This window comes from Ceratina calcarata, unplaced genomic scaffold, assembly GCF_001652005.2.
Source record: "Ceratina calcarata isolate Rehan_Ccalc_2016 unplaced genomic scaffold, ASM165200v1 scaffold81, whole genome shotgun sequence".
Lineage (NCBI taxonomy): Eukaryota > Metazoa > Arthropoda > Insecta > Hymenoptera > Apidae > Ceratina > Ceratina calcarata.
Window position 1 is genome coordinate 371,817 of NW_017179422.1, and position 23,963 is coordinate 395,779.

At 42.0% G+C, this 23,963-nt stretch overlaps 3 protein-coding genes across 13 annotated transcripts in view; 1 reads left to right on the plus strand and 2 right to left on the minus strand.

The window, feature by feature from the left end:
- Positions 1-3,152, minus strand: part of LOC108631090 (uncharacterized) — a 98,668-nt gene extending 95,516 nt beyond the window's left edge. For all 7 annotated transcript variants that reach the window (XM_026818590.1, XM_026818591.1, XM_018034792.2 and 4 more), the window contains exon 1: positions 2,933-3,152. The gene's annotated coding sequence lies outside the window, so the exon portion shown is untranslated. The remainder of the gene's footprint in view (positions 1-2,932) is intronic.
- A 9,394-nt stretch (positions 3,153-12,546) lies between these two features.
- Positions 12,547-18,971, minus strand: LOC108631140 (4-coumarate--CoA ligase 1). Of its 3 annotated transcripts, XM_018034874.2 has the most exons (11): positions 18,616-18,971; positions 17,585-17,661; positions 16,517-16,885; positions 15,898-16,105; positions 15,431-15,600; positions 15,143-15,338; positions 14,920-15,074; positions 14,665-14,848; positions 14,177-14,505; positions 13,593-13,788; positions 12,547-13,218 (listed from the first exon to the last, which is right to left on the minus strand). In XM_018034874.2, exons 3-11 carry the CDS (start codon positions 16,757-16,759, stop codon positions 13,136-13,138), a joined length of 1,764 nt encoding a protein of 587 aa, XP_017890363.1. In that variant the 5' UTR covers positions 16,760-16,885; positions 17,585-17,661; positions 18,616-18,971; the 3' UTR covers positions 12,547-13,135. The 3 variants fall into 3 exon arrangements, with proteins under 3 accessions (XP_017890363.1, XP_017890362.1, XP_017890364.1); XM_018034873.2 differs by lacking the exon at positions 17,585-17,661; XM_018034875.2 differs by lacking the exons at positions 17,585-17,661; positions 18,616-18,971 and adding an exon at positions 17,235-17,416.
- Positions 18,972-20,453: 1,482 nt separating this feature from the next.
- LOC108631142 (uncharacterized) overlaps positions 20,454-23,963 on the plus strand; it is a 5,866-nt gene continuing 2,356 nt past the window's right edge. The window contains exons 1-7 of one of the 3 annotated variants that reach the window (XM_018034878.2): positions 20,474-20,895; positions 20,947-21,103; positions 21,397-21,504; positions 21,622-21,831; positions 22,140-22,673; positions 23,237-23,306; positions 23,505-23,667. In XM_018034878.2, the coding sequence (XP_017890367.1) occupies positions 21,086-21,103; positions 21,397-21,504; positions 21,622-21,831; positions 22,140-22,673; positions 23,237-23,306; positions 23,505-23,667 (1,103 nt within the window). In that variant the 5' untranslated portion in view covers positions 20,474-20,895; positions 20,947-21,085. Of the gene's footprint in view, positions 20,896-20,946; positions 21,104-21,396; positions 21,505-21,621; positions 21,832-22,139; positions 22,674-23,236; positions 23,307-23,504; positions 23,668-23,963 lie in introns of all 3 variants that reach the window. The other 2 variants (XM_026818598.1, XM_018034877.2) reach the window with 2 other exon arrangements.

Consider the following 23,963-nt stretch of genomic DNA (forward strand, 5'->3'; position numbering starts at 1 on the left):
AAGCGTTCGTTACGGAAACGCGTTCATTTTCCACACAGATACCAGCCCTTCTCTACCTTCGGCGTTATAATATTAATATGTCACGCTCGCGTACGCTGATAACAAAATAATTGAATTAAACAAAATTAAATTAACCTTTCGCCCGTAGTAAGAATTTCTGCGCAATATCGAACGAGGATCTTTAAATACCAAATACTAGTTGTACGAAATTCAATAATTTCAAAACGCAACTGAGCAGGGATTTTAAATCCTGTGACGGGGCGTACGAGTTTTCCTTGCTCGAGGGGTTAATCAAATGTGGGAAAGCGGAAAAGAAAGCTATTCCACGTAGAGTGATACGGGATTGGAATATCAAAGGAACAAAAAGAATTTAGCTGCGACTGTTAGCTACCAACGACTGAAAAGCGACCTATAAATCTATAGTAATCTTGTCACATGCTCTAGTTTCATCACAGTTTTTTGAGTTAACACACGGAGTTGCAGGAAGTTGGCCGTTTGCTTTTGATCCGACGTCCGCGAAATCTACATCGCTACTTTGTCTGAGACGTGTTCATTTGCACCGTTTCATCAAACAGCGACGACCTTAATGCTGATTGATCGCCACTTCTTGTTCACCACGTCACGCTTCCCCTCTGTCGGGCCGGAAACTTCGAAAAGTTCAAGGTACATAGATCTCGTGGACCGGTACGGTAGGAGAGATAGTTGAACGCGGTATAACTCAGGAACAATTTCCACGAGGAGGGCGACAACCAACCTGAACTCCACTTTCCGATTCGACCCGCGTACGGACCGTTCATTAGACCCTTCGTACACGTTTTCGTGGATCCCTGGGTTACATAAAACGTGAAAACTCTTTCCACTGCGTCTGATTACAAGCCTGACCATGGGAAAGAAGAGGCCCCCCACGCGCGCACGCCTTCTGCTTAATACAGCGATCGCTTTCTTTGTCAAGATAATCAAGCGGCACGTGTATACCTCACAAAGATTATTTATCTTAACGAGGATTGATCACTGAACTTAAGAATGAATTGAAGCTTAAATTGTTCAACGAGAAATTTTTCAAATACATACGCCTATCCGTGAAGAAAGGGAGAATCCTATTTTCTGTTTTATTACCCTCGATTGTATGAAAGTAATAAAAAATTCCTCGTCCTCAACGTCTTTTTATTCCGAGATATCTTTACGACCTCAGGTCAACCAGTTATGGCGCCTCACGTCTTATTGAAGAACCGCTGTTGCAGAAATTTTTATACCCGCGATAATAGCTTTCTATCATACTTTCGGCGTCGTACACGAACGAATAAAAATTGTCTGACAACAGGACAAGGTTCTCTTGCATTAAAATTTTGTCATGATTCTGCCACAGAGTCAAAACGATAACAGTTGCTCGGTTAACTGCGTGAGCATATTCCTGAATACTGAACAGTGATTGCGAACTACTAGCACTTACGACGGAAAATAAGTGTCCTAACGCGAGAACGTATCGGCAACAGAGAAAATTTACACGGACAAGCCGTTAGTTTCAAGTGAATGAACATCGGCTAGTTAAAATGACGCCCCTTTTCTCCGTGGCGATACATTCAAATACAAACGAGATATATGACCTGGAACTAATGCGTCCGCAAATTTGTACAAGTTAGAATGGTAGCGCGGATGAATTCGCGTTTAGTTATATAATTAATAACAAGCATAGTAGTTCGTTGCGCGATCCACCCCTTTCTTCCTATGTAAATGCCCTCGGATAACGAAATAAGGAAATATCCTCGCATAAGCATACATAAACTATTCGTCGTTATGAATAAACAACAACGGGAGAGAAAGAGACTATGTAACAATGAATGAAGGCAATGAGCATTGTATGTAATACGTTGCACGCGTGCGTATGAAACAATTAAACGAGCGCTTTTGTGTCTTCAACTCGGGAAACAGAGTTACGTTTGACCCGACTACACAGAAATCGTTCATTAGTTGAGGAACTGCACGTGGCCGCGAACTTGCACAAATTACAATAACTTTTATGAGCTGCTACGAAACGAAATTTCGCGCATCAATTCCGAACGTTTCCTGGACACGTCTCGCCAGTACGAACACAAACGCGAGCACGTATACGCATACAAACGAAGTTTCGCCGCTGGGAAAGAGACGGGGGGGGGTGCAATTCTACAGAGACTGTAAAGAACCAGCGGCGTGGCGCGATAGGGGGAATTATACCCCGGTTCGTGTCATAAAAGGGATTGCAAACAGCGTAGAGAGACGTTTCGGAAAATTGTTACGACAACGCTGGTCTATAACGCGGCACATCTTAAATTGCTCCATTGTTTTTAATTCCGTTCTTTTAAAAGTATCCTGATGAACTTTGTTTACTTAGCTTAATTATTTTACGTAGCATGCTGCTCATTGATAAGATGAATTTATTCGTGAAACGAGGGTAAGCTAAAGCTATGATATAAAAAGACCGTGACGCTAAGTTGCATGGTGCACGTATTCATTCATTCGTAGCTCGTCGCGTCGCTGCGGATAAGCCGCCACGCGTCCTTGGTTACATCTCGAGAATCGAGTATCGATTGCTTTTCTCGTACGCCGATGAAAAACGAGGGAAAAAACAGATCACATCGAAGATTCGTGTTCGCAGCTCCGAACAAGGACAAACATGTTGTCAGTAACTTTCAATCCATTCCGTCAGTGGTCTAGCGCTTCGCGATAATTCATTTTCAAACACGAGCCCGGAGTGCGGTGTAATCAAAATATACCCCCTACCTGATGTTGAATCAAAACACGTCGCGTCCGCGCGTCTTTGTTCTCTACTTATACTCTTAGCCCGTCACGCTGCGCTGCGACGCTTAAAACCTTAAAAACGCTATCCCATACGCTCCCAACGTTCGAAACACTACGCGTAAACTATTAAAATTTAAGAAACCTCAACTTGACTCACCAATGATTGCAGATGGGGAAGGTTGAGGGACGTCAATGACCGTCGTCCGTAAACACGTAGTCAGAGATGCTGTAGGTCGATGCACGCGTTGATCAAAAATCAGCTGATCGACGAATGACGATTTGATGATTCAGTACTAATTACAGGAATCGAACGAATTGTGACAGAACACCCTCGCCGAACGACGATGCGCGAACGACTAACTGCCGCGGTGGGTGCAGCTGTACTAACTCTGTGCGCTGATTCTCCTCCCCACTCCCAGTCCCGTTCGCAACCCCTCTTCGTTGCTCCGCTCATCGGTCAGCCTTCTCTTTCCACCCTTTTCCGATTCCTTCCATCGCAACCCCTCCAGACATTTTCCCTCCTCGTTCTCGTTCCCACCGACTCGACGGTTCACCCATCGGTCCTCTTCCGTTCTCCTTCACCCTTTGCTCCGTTTCTTACTCATCCTACCCCTTGTTCGTCGAGTTGTCTTCCCTCACCCATATTTGAATTTTTCGCGCGTTTCTTGCTCTTTGACCTTCTCCTTTTCTTCATCCTGCGCCAACTGCATTTTCTTTATTATTCTTCTCGTAATTGAAGTTCCAATTGCTTTGGCTATTAAACCTTTACACATCTTTCTTTTGTTCTTTTCCACAGAATTCTTTGACGAACTATTTACCTTCAAATACTCAGTACTTTCAGAGAATCCTTTTACCCTATCGGTTCCCTCGAATTTCCTACAAAGTTCTATCGTCGACCTTCCAACCCGTTTCATCGTTTCCTCTCCTCCTATATTTTTTCTATCCTGCTGCAAGCTCTCCCGTACCTATCTTTCTTCTCAGCGTCTTCCGTTCAAACTAGATTCTTTTAAGCTTTTTCTCGCCTCTGTTTCTCCCACGCATTTTCCATCTTCGTTCCACGTTTTATCCTAGATACAACTCTCGCCAGCTCCTTCACTCTCTTACCAATGAATTTTTCGTATCGCATCTTTTTGCTTATCTTAAAGAGAGACGCCAGCCCGTTCGTCGACGGAGTCTGACTGCGTAGACTAGTAGACGAAAGCGGAGACGAAGAAGCAAGAAAGGAGAGAGAGGAAAGACCAGAGTGGGTGGATACAATCGAGCCACAAGCACAGAGTGGAGAAGAAGCGAACGGGCAAAGAGGAAGCGGAGTGCAAATAAGCTACAAGTAGAAAGAAGATAGAGGGTGCGCCTAAGGGTGGTAGAACAGCCGCGATTTATTGGATCCCCGAGACCAGCGATCACCTATATGCCTCGAGAAAAGTTCGCTGGAATTCGAGACGAGATACTTCGGGTCGTTGGCTGTCGTGGAAACAAGAGGAACGCGGGAGCCTGGAAAAAGTAGTTGCAAGTGCAAGCCCCACGCTAAAAAGGAAAAGCATAACGGAAGATCAACCCCTCCGGTTAGCGAGGCTCGATCCGTGTTTGGTTTTAGGGCAATCGATGAACCACCCTTGAAACCCTGACCAAGCAATTGAGACCTTGGTTTCTGAATACGTAATTCATTAACAGGCGATTTTGTTAATAATTGTAATATGGCATTAGTTCTTTATTGTATATTTTATTATAAAACTGGTATTTGGAACAATAATATTATCAACGTACATTAAAACTTATATTTCTTCCTGACTTCCTTCGCTTTAAGACATTTGAGAACGCCAGAAGGCAAGAAAGATGTAATTACTTTGGAACATCAATGTTCGAATAATTCACATTTCCCGGCATAAAAGATTACGACTCAAGTGTCGGAAATAAAACTGTCGCTGGATGCGATGAGATAAACGGAAAAGTAAATGCGTAGTCGTAAACGGTCGACATTGGGTCAAGCATCTGGCCACCTGCAATCGACAGTCCCCCTCGTGAACCGTAAGGCTCGATTCGTTGCACGTTTGCCTGCCGGCTTTCTACTATACACAGAACGCGCGACCGAGTGCCTCCCGCAACAGCTTTCAATTTGCCGGAGAAATAATTTACACTTTCCGGCAGCACCGCGCTGCACCGCACCGGTTCCGCGGGGAAATTTATCGCGAGTATGCATGCGCCGTTTATGAATATGAATATGGGCTAAATTATTATGCGCCATGACAGAAGAAAGTTCGCGAGCCGCGGGGTTTACGTGTTGCCGTTGACTAGAGACTGGTATGTGTCTGGAACAGATCTGGTTCCTACCGGTAAACGCTCTACACAGGCTCTTTTCATCGTTCACGCATCCTCCCTCGGCGCGTCGCGAACTTTCTTCACCGCGAAAGTGCGTTGAACCGATGCGACGCGGCGTACCCATCTCAACGTCTCCGCATCTCATCCCGGAGAGATCGATCCCGCAGTCCCTAGAGCTATACTCTTCAGAGTCAGGGAAACATCGTTGCTGTTGCGACACGCTGAAACTTCGAAACGGGCACTCTCGATGCACGTATGAAGATCACGTACATTGTAACGAACCTCGGCCGGGCGTCTCTGCGCATCGAATGCCATAACTTTGGGGGACCACTCGTGACAGGCGCGTTAACAATGATTTAGCGTGCATGGCAAGGGAACCAAGTCCGACCACCGTGACGCGCACAGGAAGGAATATCTACTTGGAATATCCGGCAAACTTGGCCTGCTGCTTCGTCTCGGAGACCCGAACTGCAGGAGTCTGGCATCGCTTCGTGTACAGGCATTCCCAACGACTGACAAGATGGAGATTGGAGATCTGTTTTGTAAACGAAATAAATCGGCATCAGACGCTGGAGACGTTCACGAAGATGGAATACTTCAACTTTAGCATTGTTGTAAGCATGGTAAAACGTTTTGTGTTCAAGATCCCATTTCCTAGAAAAGTGGGTGAATTTATTTGAAATAATTAATTTGTTAACATAATCTTGTAGCAGATACTCAAGTGAACACGCTTCGAATTAGAGAACTCAGTGTAACTGAAAATTATAATTAACATGCGTTTATTTATTAAAACTATGTGTTTGTTTAGTGAATTAACATTTACTGCATTTGAAAATAAAGATGCTGCCCGTGACATGTCTGAGGATTCGGGGTAAGTAATTGCGTGGGGAATAGAGAAAGTGGATCAAGTCGAGGGAGGATGGACCAACCGGGTTCAAAAATAGAGCGGCTCGCTATCTTGGCTACTCATCTCAGCCGGTTTCGTGTCACTGTCCTCGTAATTTATTCATCGTACACCCGTCCATCGTCTTGCTCCGGTCCATTCTGTGACGTCACGCTGACCCTTAAACCCCTGACGACCGTGTCGGTGGCCCGGTCGATTCGAGATTCGCAATTTCCTTTCTACGCGGTCAGGGAATTCGACGGTGAATTTAATACGAACTGATATCAAAGTCTCCACGGTGCACTTACACGTGCCGTACGAAGAAGAAAGAAGAGTTTCCTGACACCAGAAAAACTCGGTGAACAATCATGGAATTGGAAATATCTTTGGATAATATAGTTGGGAAAAATACGCTTTTTTATTTTACTGTTCGTTTCGAGCCAAGTTAATTTCAGCTCGCCCATTATACTGCGCGGTGGTAGACAATTGGCATTTGAAAGCCACTAGCACGTATCAATGGCGTTCGCGTAGAACCGGCGTGGTGCGCTTATACGGCGAGTGCAAGGAACGAGAAATCCCACGACGACGCAGCCAATTCTCTTAATTCGTTTTCGATTCGAACGTCCGCTCTCAGCTGGCGAGATCTAATTCTATTTCATTCGATTTCGCCCCCGAGTTCTACCTTTGTGATTGTCCCAGTGCGTTCACGAGAAGAGAAGAAAGAAAGTAAACTGCATTTCATTTCCAAATATCGAATTTACTTTGATCGTTACCCTTCCAAAGGTTAATTGCAAAGTCTTTTATACCTAGTCCGTTATTCATCTAAATTTTATAGCGTGTAATCTGTTCTCACGCAATTAAATGAAAAATGTTTAAACATTTTTATATACTTGAAAACTCGAAAAAGAATAATGTTTCAGAAAGAAATGCATTTGTGCAGACGCATGATTCGGACACATTTTTTGCAGAACCGATCGCCAGACGCGAGGGACGTGAACGTGCCAATCAACGCCGTGAAGCGAGCTCATACAACATTAATTGGTGACATTAATTCGTCTGCAATTAGAGGAAAATTTCAGGGCATACGGGAGATCGTTGAATCGCGTCGTGTCGCGCCGCGTCTCGAAATGAACCAACGAGCGAAAGCATCGGGACACAATGGGACTTAATGAAACAGGCCAGGCTGCTGTAACCTGTGTATGGGTACAGAGACCGTTTAGCCCGCGAGAGAGGAAAAAACGAAATATTTTCAGTGCTGGCAAGGGTCGTTGCCAAGTCCGCTGCGACACTTTCAGAATCGTTACTCGGGATCGAGAGCGAGTGATATTGATCGAGAACGATGTTTGTACGCGTTTTCGTTCGTCGCCGACACGGTTTTCAATAACCATGATGAATGTTCGTTTCCCATGCTGTCTGTTAGAGATGAATCGTGGAACTTTAGCCTCGGCTGCGCGATATTGCACGATTCCTAGCTAGTTAGATTTATCGTCGGTCACGCGTAAGCTTTAAAAAAAATCCTTTTCGAACAGATGTCGGTATGCGCGGTGCAAACGGAACGGTATACGTACAGGTAAAAGTTACCGAAACATTGAACTTTTCGACGTAACCGAAAGCGGTTCGAGATGTTTTCGCGCATTTAGTTTTGAGCAGTCAAACCCGGTAAAATGCAAATAAGTTAAGTTAGACGAGAAAGCAATGAAGTTGCAAATTATATGCGAAACGACGTGAGAGTTGGTCCAACTAGAATTAGCGAGGTTCTCTTTTGTATCAAACGGATGAGCCCTCTTCTCCCTTCTGCCGGTTGGATGTCCTTAGAACATCGAGGAGCTTTTACTCTTTATCTTCTTCTCGACCGGGTTGAAAATTAATTATTCACTGGATGGATGTGCAAAAACTGCCAGTATCTATCTATAATCTTACGACAGTAATTTATTATGAACTGTCACCGGCAACTGGAGTTTTCAGCCAGATGTTGCAATTATGAATATTAATACGAGTTCGCTGGCAAACGTTCGTCTCTTGTCGCCGTCTTATAACCTTTTGCCTTTCATTTCTACATTCAGGTCTCCCCAGGAATTTTCCTTCTGGAGATTAATTAACAGAAAAAGCAACGAAACAGTCAAATTCAATTTGGGAAGGAGAATTATGAAAACGTGTTCAAGATCGGAAGAATCTTCACGTCTCGAAATTTCATTTGCCCCGCTCGCAGATATAATAACACTAGCGAACAGGGAACATCGACAAAAACGCGATACAGATGGAATTTGTTATTTTCTGAACGATAGGAAAGAAGTATAACGTCCCTGTCAATATTGATTTATTAGGGGCGAGTTGGAGTCTTCGCGAACTTCGACTTTGTACATGGGCACTCGTCCTCTGAATACCTTGATGATAAATGATTAGTGATGCTACTAAGATCGCTTGCTTGGAAATATTTTCAGAGTAATGGCCCTCAACTCGTTTCAGACTTCAATGAAACGATTGATGGTATCCAGGACGTACCAAGTAGGATACTTTAAAAATCAAACATCATGTAATTGGTATTCTTTATAAAAGCATACTTATCTTAATTCATAGAGATTATAAAAAGATTTCAATGCTGTAAAATGATAGCATTGAATTCGCTTGACGCTTTGATAGGACGATTAACAATATTAATTATTATGTATGTGACGAAATACGTTGAATGTGAACTATCTGATGAATAGAATAGTTCACGGTGTAATGGTTTACAGCTTGGACAGAGCACGCGAGTGCGGACACGAGAAAACGATAAAAGGAGGGTGCGAAAGAGAAAACTCGAAGCACGAATTTCACCGGTAAAACACGCCGATCGTTTCGTTATCGTTTCCTTAGATTGTGGCGCCGTGGTTTATCCCGGGCCACCTGAGCGAACGCGAACAAGCTCACACCGTGATTCTCACCACATCTCCGCGCCGGAGATGGAAGAAATCGAAGGGTTGCACGCTGTAATTTCCGCTACGTCCAGTCGACTCTGGCGGGAGCCGAAAACAAAAAACAAGAAAGAAAAGAGGACTCACCCGAGGGGCAACAAATTCCGAATTGTTTCGCTCTCTGTCATCCTGATTGCTCCATTATTTCCACGATCGTCCTGTTCACTCCGTTATTTGAACCTCGCACCAAATTCTCGTAATCGTCATGGAAATTACTGTATACAATTTTTGTCCCATTTTATGCACATGATAGCATAGCCTGAATTGAAAATTAAAAACTTAATAACATGTTCATTGCTTGTGTAATAGGTTTTTTATCATCGAAGTTCTGGTTAAACTATAGGAAATCTACTGAAACCCGTTCGAGAAATCTTAGTAATTCGCAAAACGCTAAAACGGAACTTTTGAAAGCGGATGTTTGAAAATTCGAAATTGATTCTATTTTTACACGTTAGATCCTAAGAATATATATATTCGGTCCAATCGAAACCGAAATCGGAACTAACCGCGGTTCGTGTCCGACTAATTAGGTTCGCGTGGCATCGCCTTTGATCCCCGTAAATTAATAATGGCATCGTGTGTCGTAATTCCCGTTTCCGGCGCGGGCGAATTCAATTCTGCCCGCTTCCTCTGGCCTCGTCCTTTTTCGCTAGCCTTCGACCCTGCACTCTTTTCGACTTTAACCCTCGAGGGAGCCGAGTCTCGTACAGAGGTTGCCGCTTTTTCTATTTTCTTTGCTCTCTGTCTCTGTTCACGAGCGTTTTTCCCGTTCAAAGCGGACCGCGTCGCGTCGACACGCCGCTCCTCAAAGCGATTCCCGAGCGAAAGAACTCGTTTCCAACGTACCACGCTCGATCTAGCCCCTTTTTAACCCCCTTTTCACTCAAAATCTAATTGACCCTTCTTACAAATCGAGATCGAACAACGTACGGAGAACAATCCCAATCATAGATTTTATTAGTCACCCATGTACTATCTACATTAAACGGATGTGATCTATGATCTCCGGAGCGAGAGAATTAACTGGCAGATTTTAATGGCCTCTGAAATTGATTCTTCGATTCTTAGTTACGAGGAGGACATAAATGTTCCACTCAGATATTAACGACCTCAAAGTTCACGTCATATACATAAGTCATACTCAGTTACTAAAACTTTTTTAACAAAATTATGTACATTTAGAAGTTAAAGGTCTTTTAATTCTTATTAGGAACTCCACCGTCTAAACTTTAAAAAATTTCAGCCGATGAAGTTTCATTTGAGAATGAAAACAGAAATAACAAAACCGAGAGGTTGAACTTTAATAAAAGCCGGGGTCGGTGGCAACATCTGCTGTGCGCTCTTGCGAAAATAAAACCAGTGACGGATGGTTTTTTCGCATCTTTCGGTGGCGCATTTCATATGCGCCCGGAAACCTCGTTTCTTCTCACGTTTGCTCCTATCTACGCTTCCCATTTCTCGACCGCCACGCCATTGATACAACAGGGCCATGCGTGGGTCTTTAAAAAGAAAAGGAACAAGAGGAGAAGGAGCCGGAGAAATGAATTCTTACCGCAAACGAGAACACTTGCTCAACGAGATCCTCCACGCTATTACTCCTTTGAACTGAACAGGCCGAATCGAACGTTTCCATCAGAAGAACACTTAAAATAAATTTATCCACTACTAGCAGCAGCAGCAGCAGCAGCAGCACAGTCACCAAAGTCGAACGCTTAAACGAACCTTTTTCCCGTCGAGTTAAGCGAGCAGCGTTCATCTCGATTGAATTGCGTCTGAAATTGAAGATTCCTGATTAGCAGAAGCTCTTAAGATTTTCTGTTTTATGCAGCTCGGAGTATTTCACGTATACTTGTTTAAATGACTTTAATTCTATCCTTTTCGCGAATAAGGTTGAGAACGCGTTACGAAGCTCGGCGAAGTTTTCACTCGGAGATACGGCGACAAGCATTGTCGCAAAGAGATAACTCTTTTAACGCAAGTCTGCCTGACGGTGCTTTGCACTGCGTAAAACGTCGAACACAGCTCCTGAAGCGATTCAACTAGTAACTTCTCTCCGACCGCGACAAAGTTCCCAGAAGAACGACCTCTTCAACCGCGAAAGCTTGCACCTAATTCCCTTAGGAGAGTGCGTTACCTATAGTATACATGCAGACGATGAGACGAGTTCGAATCTTTAGGGGACGAAGGGAATGTACTCAAACTCCTATTCCTTCGATTTTGTAGAAACTCCGCTATTCACTCCTTTCTTCTAACCGGCGTTTCATACCGGTTTTCATAAACTAATAAAATTTGTTTCATAAACGATTTTCATCGTGTGTAAAAACAGTGGATCGTATTATTGTGTCTCCAGCAACGAATGCGAAAAGCATGATGAAGTTTTCAACTGCTGTCGAACGCGAAACGAGAGCGTCCGTCGTTAGTAGAGCGTGACTACGTCACTACAGTGTCGAGAGAATAAAAAGAACGAAGGAGAGAAAAAAGAAGCAGCCTGAGAAATAGAGGGCGAGAAGAAATGGGTATCACGCTGGGTGCAGCCTGTTCGTCACTATTTTTCATCTTTGCAGCGTCCCCCGGCCAACATGACCACCGCTCTGTGTCAAAAGAGAAGAGTTTCCGGTTTAATTTCATTTGAAACCGTTTGATTTATTCGCGTCCATTTCCAGTTAGCTAACAGCATTTTCATTTATTGAACATGAAATGCGAGAAGCGCGACCAGTCAATGTACCAACTGTGCGTTTGTAAAATTTTAATTCATTTACTCGTTAACTTTATGGTATCTTAAGGATGTATAGGGTCGAAGAAACAACTGATTTGAGGAAATACAAGCCTAAGAAGTCTGGAATTTTTGAAGAAGAATATATTTCGATATATTTGGATATTTTGACAAAAAAAAAATTTTTATTTTTCTGAGATTTTTCCAAGGGGTACCCCTTCAGATTTTGTGAAATTTTCGTTTTTTGCCAATAACTTCGAAACCGTTGGAGATACGGGAAAATTGCATAAGATCTTTCTTATAGAGGGCGACGAGATCTATAATTTCTGTATAAAAGCTTTTCGCTAGCGTCAATAGTTTACGAGTAATTTGCAAAAAACTGTTTTTCCGTTTTTCGTAAATTACTCGTAAACTAGCAATGCTAATGAAAGACTTTTATACAGAAATTGTAGACAAGAGTAGAGGATTTATAAACAGAAAAGCATTCGAATTTGAATACAATGCGTAGGAAAAAGTGGAGAAATTTCATAATACAGCGCATCGCGTTTGTTTTATATTTAACTAAAATTACAGATTTATTACTGTTTGCACTGAAGAATATTTTTGACGCACGAATATATGGCGCTGGCGAAACTGACATTGAATCCGTTTTTCTCTCTAACACGAATAGTAACTGTTTTCGTGAAACGCAACGATTTATCTAGAGTGCTGGCTTTACCTAGGACAGGATCGAAGAAAGCTTGGCTGTAAAGCTTCATTTACGTCGACCATAAAATTGTAACATCCTTCAAGTACATCATTGTTCCTACGTATTCGTCGTAGGGAGAGACGAAGAACGCTGGCGACCTCATTCCTTAAAATAAAAGGTGTTCAATGTGCCGCGAATCCGAATAAAAATAATTGGATATTATTTCTGTAACGCAATTGTAAATCCTTTTATTGTTTCGAACAAGTTACTCTCAGATACAAATCACTTACAAAAATTTCCTATCCTTAAACTCCACTACATAAGATATGTGCCTTAAAAATTAATTGCATTGACAAAGATAGCACCATCATATAAATTGATAAGAAATATATCATATGGTATAAAAACCACCATAAACTCTTTTCCCGTCGTCGTCCTTTTAAGTAGAATATTACTCTAACGTTACAGTTCCCTTCGAACTGTACTTAAAATATAAACATCAATTCCGCGGCAAGAGAAAATATTCTCTAAGTTAAAAACAAATCAGCGCTCAAGACTTTCATGCAAGTATCCATGATAAGAGATCTGACATAAAGTACGCGATCGTTGTTTAACGTTTGTTATCACTTCCTGCTGTTTCTCCTGAGATAACAGCCGAATAATGGTATGCGTCGCAACAATCAATTTTTCAGAAATGATTGATTGCGTTCAACATTCATTAATCGGTAATTGATTTCATTTTATGAACTGTTAATCGAGAATTTCACGCAAGATTCCAGTTCCATTTCTATGAAAACGGAATTTCATTATTTACACTCGTTCTTCAGTTGTTGTCGCACGATTTTACCGCTCGCATTCTTCGGTATGTTATCCACGAACACAACTCCTCCTGAAATCACAAATTTGTTTCTTTATTCAAGCACAATACATTTTATTTGAAACGCAGCACCTCCGTATCACACAGTTCCAATAGCAATTACAAATACAAATAAATTCCCTTTTAGAAACGCGTAAATAAACGATCTATAATTTGTATAAAAAATTAAAAAGCCGCTAATCTAAATAGATATAAATTTAAACGAGCAGTGCGAATTGCCTTAAAAAACTTGCTACGCTCATGCGTTATGTCCATATACATACAAAAAATAACTCAGCCGATTTCCACGTACACTGTAACATGTGACGCTACGGGAGCAAAGTCCATACAGTCCATAGAGCAACGCTCGTTTTGGTTAAGATTAAAAGGTAGAAAAAACATCTCACCTTGTAGCTCCTTGTAGTCCGACACCTTTCCCTTTATGAAATTCTTAATATCTTCCGCGCTTGATTTGGCGTTTTTCTTGAGCAATATGAAGGCCTTAGGTACTTCACCGCTTCTTTCGTCTGGGATTCCAATCACGGCTGCTTCCTGAACATCCGGATGCGTTCTTAGAAGTGCTTCCAACTCCGCTGGCGCGACCTAATGTCAAATTTTCGTAAATTTAATTTTTAGAACAAAGTTTATAAAGAAGCTGAATAATTGGAAATGTTTATTACATAGCTGAATGTGGTTAACTCGAACTAATGTAAAAACACTTTATCTATACTTAACGAAACTCATTATATCATCAATCATGTTCGTCTTAAATTTAAATAATATATAACGATAACTAAAAGTAAAATGTTGTCAAAGACCCAAGATAAAAACAAGCTGTTTATATGTATACATATATTATTTTTATAAAAAGCATTAAATACTTGTGAACCTTGGCACCTGCGCAATTATCATATCACTTTACATTGTAATTTATGAGTTCCGTTAATTAAGGAAGTAATGGCAAAAGCGAAAGATCGGTCGAATCGTTTACCTGGAATCCTTTCACTTTAATCAACTCCTTCAAACGGTCCGTGACGAAGAAGTCGAACTCCTCGTCGAAGTAAGCGATGTCACCAGTCTTCAACCAGCTGTTCTCGACGATCGTCTCCCTGGTAGCAGCTTCGTTGTTCAAGTACCCTTTCATAACGTGAGGCCCCCTGACCCATATTTCACCGGTTTGGCCAGGTCCGGAAACATCTTCGTTGGTTGCCGGATCTACTAACCGCAGCTCGCATCCGGCGATATTTTTACCGATGCTTCCTGTCTTCACACCATCCATCTCCAAGCAAACAACCGGCGAAGTCTCAGTCAATCCGTATCCTTCGAACAGACAGAGAAAAAATGTTTTGGACTTTGCTTCATATTAATAAATACTTCGAACGTAATAACATACGTATGCTGCATTTCAGATTACATAAAACATCGATTAAATAAAAATACTGCAAACGCGTACGATAACGTAATTATTGCTTCTTTTACCTTGAGTTATCTTCAACTTGCTGGGATCCGTTTCGAATTTGTTATAAAATCTCTCTGCGTCTGTCTTCGACATTGGGGCTGCCCCACTAATAATGTGATGTACGTTCGATAACAGTTCTTTTTTTACATAAGGAGATGAGTTGAAGAATAAGAGTATTGGTGGTACCACAAACATCCCCGTTACCTGCGAACAAAATATCTTCAGATATTCTGTTGAAAAAATAAAAGTTATTATTATTCAGAAGGAAGTCTCACCTGCTCTTTCATTAGAAGCTTAATAAATAGTTCCGGTATGAACCTGGGTAAGGTAATTAGTTTTGTTCCATGAGCAAGACGTGGTAAAGTTACCACGTTCATGCCGAATATATGGAAGAACGGCAAAATTACTGGTATTATTTCCTGGAAATCGCCTGTAAACGTACACGAGCTTATTACGTGTCTGAGGAGGTCAACTTATCGCAATACAATAATTACTTACTCGTTGCACTTTGCCACATCTTTTCTCCTGCCGTTTTTTCGGACATTTCCATGTTGGCTACTAAGTTCTTGTGCGTTAACATGACGCCTTTCGGCAAACCGGTGGTTCCACTGGAATAAGGAAGAATCGCCAAATCTTGGGAGGTCGTTTGGTAACTCGTTACGGGTGGCAACGATTTGCCACGGGCGATGAGGTCCTGAAAAAATTCCAATCCAATTAGTAACGATCGTTCGGTTAATCGATTGCACGTTCAGTTAAACGACAGGCCCGATCAATTTTCGTCCTCACCTTAAACGGTATGGTGGCTTCTGGTATGGGTCCAGTACCATCCTCGATAACTACAAAGGGTACTCCAGGTGGTAGAGTGCCTCTCGTGGCTTCGAGTATGGATCGTGCAATTTCTGCCACTGTAATGATCGCCTTCGCCCCCGAGTTCTGTATCTGCCTTTTTACTTCATCTGCTCAAAACATGTCAGCAAATAATTTTCAATTATTACAATAAATTGCAACTGCTATCAGTAAAAGCACAATGCAATCAAATACTAATTTACTAAATACATCTAAAAAAAATTTGAGAAACGTGTAAACATATACGTAAGGCTTCGAGTTTGTCATTCAATCATGTATGGGGTTGTGTGTGGCTTTAGTATTACACTGACCCCTTGTCAGTTTGAAACGGTCGGACGCGCGACTTAATTATACGAAGAACGTCTGTAAGGTGAGAGACAAACAATAAATATACATGTCATTCGTACCAGGTGTATAAGCCGGATTGACTGTAGTAACGACGAGGTTTGCCTCTAACACGCCGAGAAAGGCTAAGACCGTTTCCGGATAATTGGGCGCGATCAGGGCTATCACATCGCCCTTTCTCAGACCCATGTTTATCAAACTTCTCGCGATATAATTAGACGCATCCCTCGTTTCGCTGTACGTATACTTCCTTCCGGTCACCGCACACTCCTAAAACAGTAGCATCGATTGCATTGGAGTACGTCATGTACATAGACACTTATTCGTATTTTGTCCCGCATCGTTTTCAATTATGCAGCGCGAAACGTCAAACAATGCGAGAGGTCAGACGGTTATTTTGAATAATTCATTTTTACATGGGGTTCAAGAAATTTTCTCATTAGAGCAAGAAGAAAAACACGATGACAGCGAGTGCATTTGTAATTCAAATATAGCGGAACGTATACACCAAGAAGTGTAAGTTGACAATGTCCTTTATGCTAAATTTCTTAATTGTATGCATTTAGCTATTTTTTTCTGTTACGATACAAATAAATTTATGTATAACTACTCGTTCCCGATGTCATCGTAAACTTTTTCGCATGAAATAAAAGTATCAGATGAATAGCCGTGCGAAATTACCAATGCAATCTTATTAGCATGATTCGCCAAGTCCTTCCAAATGTACTCCTGTACGAGTAAATCGGACGGCGTGAAGTCGCCGTATGGCGAAAGGAAAACTTTTTTTCCGTTTTCATCCTCGGTGATTTTTTGTCGTGCTTGGGTGGACGCGCACCTAACAGACCGGTTTAAAAGTTTCGCCCCACCCTCCTGTATTTGCCCGATGCGCCGAGCGCAGCGAAGTATTTGTCTGACGGTGGTCATCCTTTTCTACTTGTTTAATACTACTGCTTGTATATTTTCCAGTCTCTGTTATTGTCGTCGTCGTCGTCGTCGTCGTCGTCCTTACAAGTTTTGATCTCCTAGTAATTAGACGACAATCACCGGATTCTGAAAATAAAAATACAACATGCTAAGAATGAATATTTGTTTCAATGTGAAGGCAACAGTTGAACGATGCATTTTAATAACACGGAACAGTACACGCGACTCGATGTAGGCCAACTGGGCTCGTGCAAAGCAAACGAAGACATAAAAGGATAAGCAATGTGAGAGATAGAATCGGGTTCGCCGATAACGCGGTGAAGTTACATAACTACCCAGCTAACTATCTTGTAACTACGTGAGACAATATTTATAACTTTAATAATATAGTAATTGCAAAGTGCACACTCCGGATACGGTTTAATCAATTTATCAACAGTTAATGACTCTTATTTGACGGAATACAATAACGTACCGAGATATTTCAGTAATTTGTTATCGGTATCGATACTGTTATTATAATTATGCCAAGGCTAACTCAGTTGAACGGAATAGATGATCCCGGATCGCGTTGTGGTGTTATGCCAATCGAATATGCACATGCACCGGTCGTAGCGAGAGCGGCGAATGACAGGACGCGACGCACGAGAGAGCGTTTATCGGAGCCGGCTGACTGAATTGTATGCTACGAATCAGAAGAAAGCTTAGTCATCGAGACGACGAATTGTCAGTCAACAATAACAGTTCAAAGTACGTTTCCTACCACTTATCGATATTGGCTCATCACGACGGGATATTATCTCGCTCGTATGTAAATACACACACCTTATTATCGTAGCAGACAGTACAAGAGTCAACCGAATAGACATCAATCACTTGTGCGACCGTTCACAGACATCAATCTAAATACAAATACATTTCATGAATTGGAAAAAAATCGAATACTCATCAAGTGTTTATAAACGTCTGTAATGAGTGAAGACGCGCGGGAGGTATCGTACAATAAATCGATGGGAATTAACGCGATCAGAGAGGATCAAGACTTCGGGAAAAGGAATCGGGCACGCGCCAATGGGGTCTCCGCAGATTGCACTCTGTATTCGGGACGGGGCAGGCAACGACGCTAGTATGGGTGCAATGGCCTTAAATAACGTTCTACGTAAATACGTTTCCGCGGAATGACGGCACACACGTACAAGCTGCAGACAGTGACGTCAACGCGAAGGAATAGACAAGCAAACAGAAAGAGGCACGGTTTTCCACTGCCGAAGAGGGATCCTCGATACCGTCGTCGTGGGTGTCAGCCTCTTTACCGCTTGACCGGTTCGCTGGTTTCCAAGTTATCGTTCGCTATCATGAATGAGACGGATGCGGGCGTCGCGATAAATCCGCGGAACATGAACACGCGTAGTAAATGTCAACTGCGATCAATCAAACTGGCGCAATTAATTTCTTACGGATAAAACAGATTGATAAGGAACAAAACAGAGACTGTCTGTTGATCGGTTATTAATATTCATGCAGCGTAGAAACAATTATGATTTCCCAGGCGGGATGAAAACGCCCTCGACGTTCTCTAATTTCTCTACAGGTATCGATTTTTCCGATAGGCGATCATTTCAACCTGTTGCTTTCGAAAGTTCTGTTCCATTTCGATCGCCGTGAAAGCGGCTGAGAAAACCGGTTGATGGAAGAAGAGAAAAAAATAATTATCGTACGTGCACGCGAGTGTACCTTTGAGTGAAAGTCGAATTGCACGTCGAGACAAATTACGATACCCGATTAATTGGACCGTCGATAAGAATTCACTCATAACGAACGTATCGCGGTGAAAAACTAAAAATGATGTTGCGAACCTTTGCGTACGGATATATCTCTTCTCGTATGCAACGCGCTGCGCAGTTTTAAGCGTTCGTCCGATCCTCCGTTCGAGCGCGAACGATGCCTCGAACTCGAGTCCCGGTTTTTCTTGACGCGAGGGAACTTGAGTATTCAGAATGTACTATGAACCAGGCACCAGTGAACCTTGTTCCCCTAACTGTTTTCACTGACAGACTACGGGATTCTCTGGCAAACCATTTAACTTCTGCTCGGCTGTAGATACCATTCCCCCACCAGAGGAGTCCCACGCTTGCAAAAGAGGCGTGTACAAGGTGCTCACGAAGAGAGGATTTCGCATTCCCGAGGACGACGGGGCTATTCGTGTGTGACAAACGAACCGAGCGTACACGATTGCGGCGAACGGATCCGCGTGCAGCTGCAAATATTAACGCATGCATACTTTGTACCGTCTAATCGACGCGGTGACTTGCTCTCTCGTTGTAGAAGAACTGTTACGTGGCTGGACGTGTATGCGTTTGATTCATTGTGATCAATTAATTTGCTAGGGGGATCGAAGTTTTCCACCTCGGTGAATTCAGTGAAATATACTTGATTATATTACAACTGAAGCAGTATTTATTATTGTTTAATCAGTATCCTTCGCGATAATTATTTTCGTTACTGCAATATAGAACTACGATTATACCCACTTTTCAGGAAATGCAACGGAACGTAATGATTGGTTTAACTGATATAATCATTATTATTTTATTATTTATTTTAAGGCGAAACAAATAATAATGTATTATTGTACTTAGGATAGAATAAAGTAACAAATTGCTCACTATAATTACGTGTTTATTTAACTTCACCGATTTACATATTCTCTAATTGTGATTGTACTTCTAAATATTTACGTATTGCTGTTTTTTGTTTTATCTCCGTGTATAAAGTTACATAACTGGACGCACGCTAAATTTTCCGCGCACATTACATAATTGATGCCGCTTTAACTCGTAGTCCATTTCGAGCGCAAAAATAAAACATTCCGCGCTTCCTTGTTTTTCCGTTCAAAATTATTAAAGCAACGAAAAAAAGGCAACTTGTACGAAAAAGTTCGAACAAAAAGTATTTCCCTCTTGCCATCTGGCGAACAGAATTTCATTCCCACCGTTATTTATCGTTCGTCGACAAAACGGACACCCTGTGGATTGAACCTCGACTTCAGTTCGTGATATTTGTTTTGCGAGAAAGTACAGGCGTCATCGATTTAAACGCGGCTGAGTCGTCAATGACCCGGTCATTTGTGATGTACGTCAATGGATATACAATCATCATTTTTTTTTCGAACATTCCTCACGATGCTCACTGCGCTCAATTCAAACGATTGCGCCCAGTACGGTATCGCGGCGCGTCGGCGTTGCGGCGCGTTGCGTTACATCGATGCGTCGGCGCGCCAACATCGACGCCGACTCCGACGTTGCAACGCGTGCAGGTCCGTAAGATAACGAGAGTCATCAAAACACGTGACGGAAAAATCTTAGACAAATTAATTTTTTTGGATATTTAAATTTAGAATGCAATAGCCTGTTCAAATTCATATATTGATGATAATCAAAGTTTTATTAATATGTAAAATCATTTAATATAGTTCGCTTCCAGAATGCACTTTATACTATCGTATTGCAACGTTTAATCTGGCTATTCGATATAAAGAAATGATAGCAGAATAAATTCACGATAGATAGCTATGAAACGAATCACGCTGATTTCCGTGAACTGAACTACGCAATTACATATATTTGATAAGTAATGATAAAAGTGAATCATTTTTTCTAATTATACATCCCAATTATCTTTAAACAGTTCACTAAAAAATTGCAAAAATATTTTTTCTCTGACGTTCCAAATTCCAAAACTGTTATTGCATTATGTTCTTCAAGGAAAATGATAATGATTACATGATCTGATATGACACGAGTGAATGTTTTGAATACTGTTTTTGAAAAAAAATTCAACAGCGAGATAATCCATCGCTTGTTCAAGTGGGCGGTTTAGCACCCACACAAAATTCACCCCTGTTATCAAAGGTGACGACGACGCCGTGTCGACGTTCACCCCTATAGTTCGTCCACGTAGCAACCCCCGTTACGTCCCCAGTTGACCGTGAATCCCGACTCACAAGTATTTTTCGCGTCGAACGGTGATTTTCGTGTCGCTAACTCTCACCGCGTCGCGAAGTTCCGTTTCGCACCAGGTCACCGTCGCTTGGCGAATCTGGGCTATGAATGAAGACCCAACCCTTTCATTTCGAGGTAATTGAGAGAAATTTAAAATTCCAGTTGACAAGCGTGTTTGTTATATAGACAGGCGGAATGGTCATCGTCTGTTCGTCACGTCAGCGAGATTGCGTCATTGCGAATCAATTTTTTCCACCCTTCGAGATCATACGGACGTCGAGCTATCGGATTTTGTCGGGGATTTGTTGTACGGGGCGGAGGAACGATGACTAAAACGATTCGAGTGCGTGAACATTTTTTCTTCTTAGATGCAAAATGTCAATAAACAGCAGAGATATGGTTTTGCACAGAATACGTTTTGCACGGTAATAAATATTCGATGCGGAACGCGAGCAGAGAGAGCAATGCCAGAAATCTAGGGCAAACAGATTGTACAATGTCGAAACAATTACCGTTACTACTAGCATGCAAGTCGTTGTGTTTTCCGCAGAACCGAACGACGATGATTCTACGACTTGTTCGTTTTCTCAGTTGCAAAGAGACAGAAAGAAGGAACGTGTGTTTTGCATTTCGCAGGTCCTGATAGTGTTACTGTTATCCGTGATCCCCTGGCCAGGCCCCAGCGTGTTTAAAATATCATGTCCCCGTGATCGAGCGTCTGTGGTGAGGAGGATAGTGCAGAAGGTACGGCAAATTTTTATCGAACATTCGTAACGCTTAACTTATAGGTCGCGATTTCTAAATAGAGAAATAGAGAATTAGTGAAAATGGTGAATTTCTACAATTTTGTCGAGATTTCAGAGATGGATACCAATTCTGAAGAAGTATCAGGTAGAACTACCGCTAGAGTGTCCGTTTCACGAGAGCCGGGACATATTTCGGCCCCAGCAAAGGGCGAAACACCAGCACAGGCCGTCGCAATGGACCTGCGGCCTGTGCGGCAAGTCATTTTATGCAGAGAAACATTTGGATGCACACTTCGATAACAGACACAAAAGTAATGTTAACACGGTAAGTCCTCTTCCTCTTAAAGATACGCATGGCGTAAAATTGAAGGTGAAAAAGTCAAACTAATTTTAAAGACATTAAAAATGTTTACATAAATACCCGCAGTCTGCTCGTTCTTGATACTAGTATCTCATTATATCGCAAGCCAAATAAAAGAATTGATTTGCCGTTATGAAAAACACGTACCTACTTATGATTGATTGTCAATCTTGTTGGACACCTTCTATTTTCTCTGGTTAACGCAAACAAGTTGAAATACCGTAAGATGCGTGCCAACTTAATTGTAAATGCATCCCATGGTTGGAGGCCAGGCGGAAGACGCGGTATGCCTCGCGGACTACTGCGACATCATGAGGTGCGACGTGCTGGGTAACAGGGACTTCGAAAGTTCCCTGGTGGACGACGAGGCCGACCACCACAGCACCGACATACAAGTTTGGAAGGAGAACACAGAGCAACGTTCCACTTCTGTGCTGCCCTGCGAGTCGCGAGCCAGCTTCCCTAGGACGTATCCGGTCGAGAAGGCTTGTACGATATCCGGCGGTGGGGCTGTCACTAATATTCAGCAATATTGCCATCGAGAGGACAACGGGGCATTGGAGAACCATCGTCTGCCGGGTGCGGCGTACCACGTGGAGATCGCTGGTCCGGACAACAAGAGCAATGCCTGCGGCGGTAACGAAGACGACGAGGATGAAGAAGACGATGAGGATGATGAAGAGAATCTCGTGGAAGCGGCTCTACCGGCCGTCGACAAGAAGCAGAGGCGCAAAGGGTTGCACTTGAGAAAGCTGAAGGCCAATTGCAAGCCAGAAGAACTGCAGAAGTTGAAGTTGCAGTGCGAAGTTAGTTCGCTTCATGAGAACATGGTAGAAAGACGATGGGTCTGATTTGATGATGGTTCGATGAAATTGACGAATTTAATCGAGCAACATGAATAATTGCAAGGACGTCTGAACGAAGTAGTCCATACTTTTCGTGATCAGTCGAATTCGTGAATAGTTCAGTTCTCTGTTCTCTATGGAACTCGAAGATTACAAACCGCGATTCGAGTATGTAAAATTGTTCTACAAATTGTACTGTTTCTCGTAAGCGGCTTGGGTCATCGTGTATCGCTCCAAGTAATTCTGTAGCAGCTTGCAGCATACTTGCTGGCATTTACTTATTGTTAGCTTGATTTGTGAATAGAAGCAATGTAACTATGGATAATCCAGAATCACTTTCCAGACCCAACGAATATCGCTTTCAATGATAACGATCTAATAATTCGTAGAATAACAACACAGTTGATGGAGCAAGATCGTAGAAATAGTCGCGTAGATAATAGCACAGATTGAAATAACACGCACCTGTTATAACCCATTTATTTTATATTGGAGTAATATTGATCTTTCGATGCTATCGATAGATACTCGTTCGAGATTGCATTGCTGGGCTTTTGACGAATCTCTCGGTACGAGATTTCCAGGAAATTGAAGGTACGAAATTAGAATTGCATCATATAATAAAATCATTACCATTAACGCTGGTTTAAAAATAAAACAATTTAATTTCTCAAAATTGAGAACAGTCATTTATAAAATAATTTTTTTATTGACTGATTAGATTATGATATTTTTATCTATTCGTGTTATTCTGTACTTCTTGCAATTTGTTTATGCTTCTTTCCCACTTAGGCGAGCTAAATCGCGCAATATGTTGGTACCTTAGCTGCGACAGATATTGGGAGGATACGAAGAGGCAACAAAAGCACACCCCCTGGTACCTGCTAACAGTGTTTCTACTCGTTCTGTTCTCCTCGATTTACGCGTGCTACTACATTATTTGGGTGCTGTTCAAGTACGTACGTGAGCTACTGTTTCTACGACAAGCTCATGCTAGTTTTACACCGTATATGTTCTGCTTATATAAAAACGATTAAGATAATTTTCTGTTATCCTTGTTTTTATGTAAATTACGCAGCCTGTTCACAATTCAAACTGCAATGCGATTTAGACGCTTGCTATAATATTACAATAAGCAAAAATGGTTTTGGCTTGCTTCTGAGAATTTCCTGAAAATTCTACGTGGAATCTCGAGTACGGATAAAAATTATTCTTAATTTATTAATATTATCAGGAAATGGTTTAGATAAA

What these genes read in the sequence shown, in the direction of transcription:
- LOC108631140 (XM_018034873.2), bottom strand. Translation starts at nt 16,759, where the DNA reads ATGACCACCGTCAGACAAATACTTCGCTGCGCTCGGCGCATCGGGCAA. An exon ending in ATGCTAATAAGATTGCATTG is followed by an intron (nt 16,106 to 16,516) that starts GTAATTTCGCAC and finishes CTACTGTTTTAG; the next exon opens with GAGTGTGCGGTGACCGGAAG. An exon ending in AAGCCACCATACCGTTTAAG is followed by an intron (nt 15,339 to 15,430) that starts GTGAGGACGAAA and finishes GAATTTTTTCAG; the next exon opens with GACCTCATCGCCCGTGGCAA.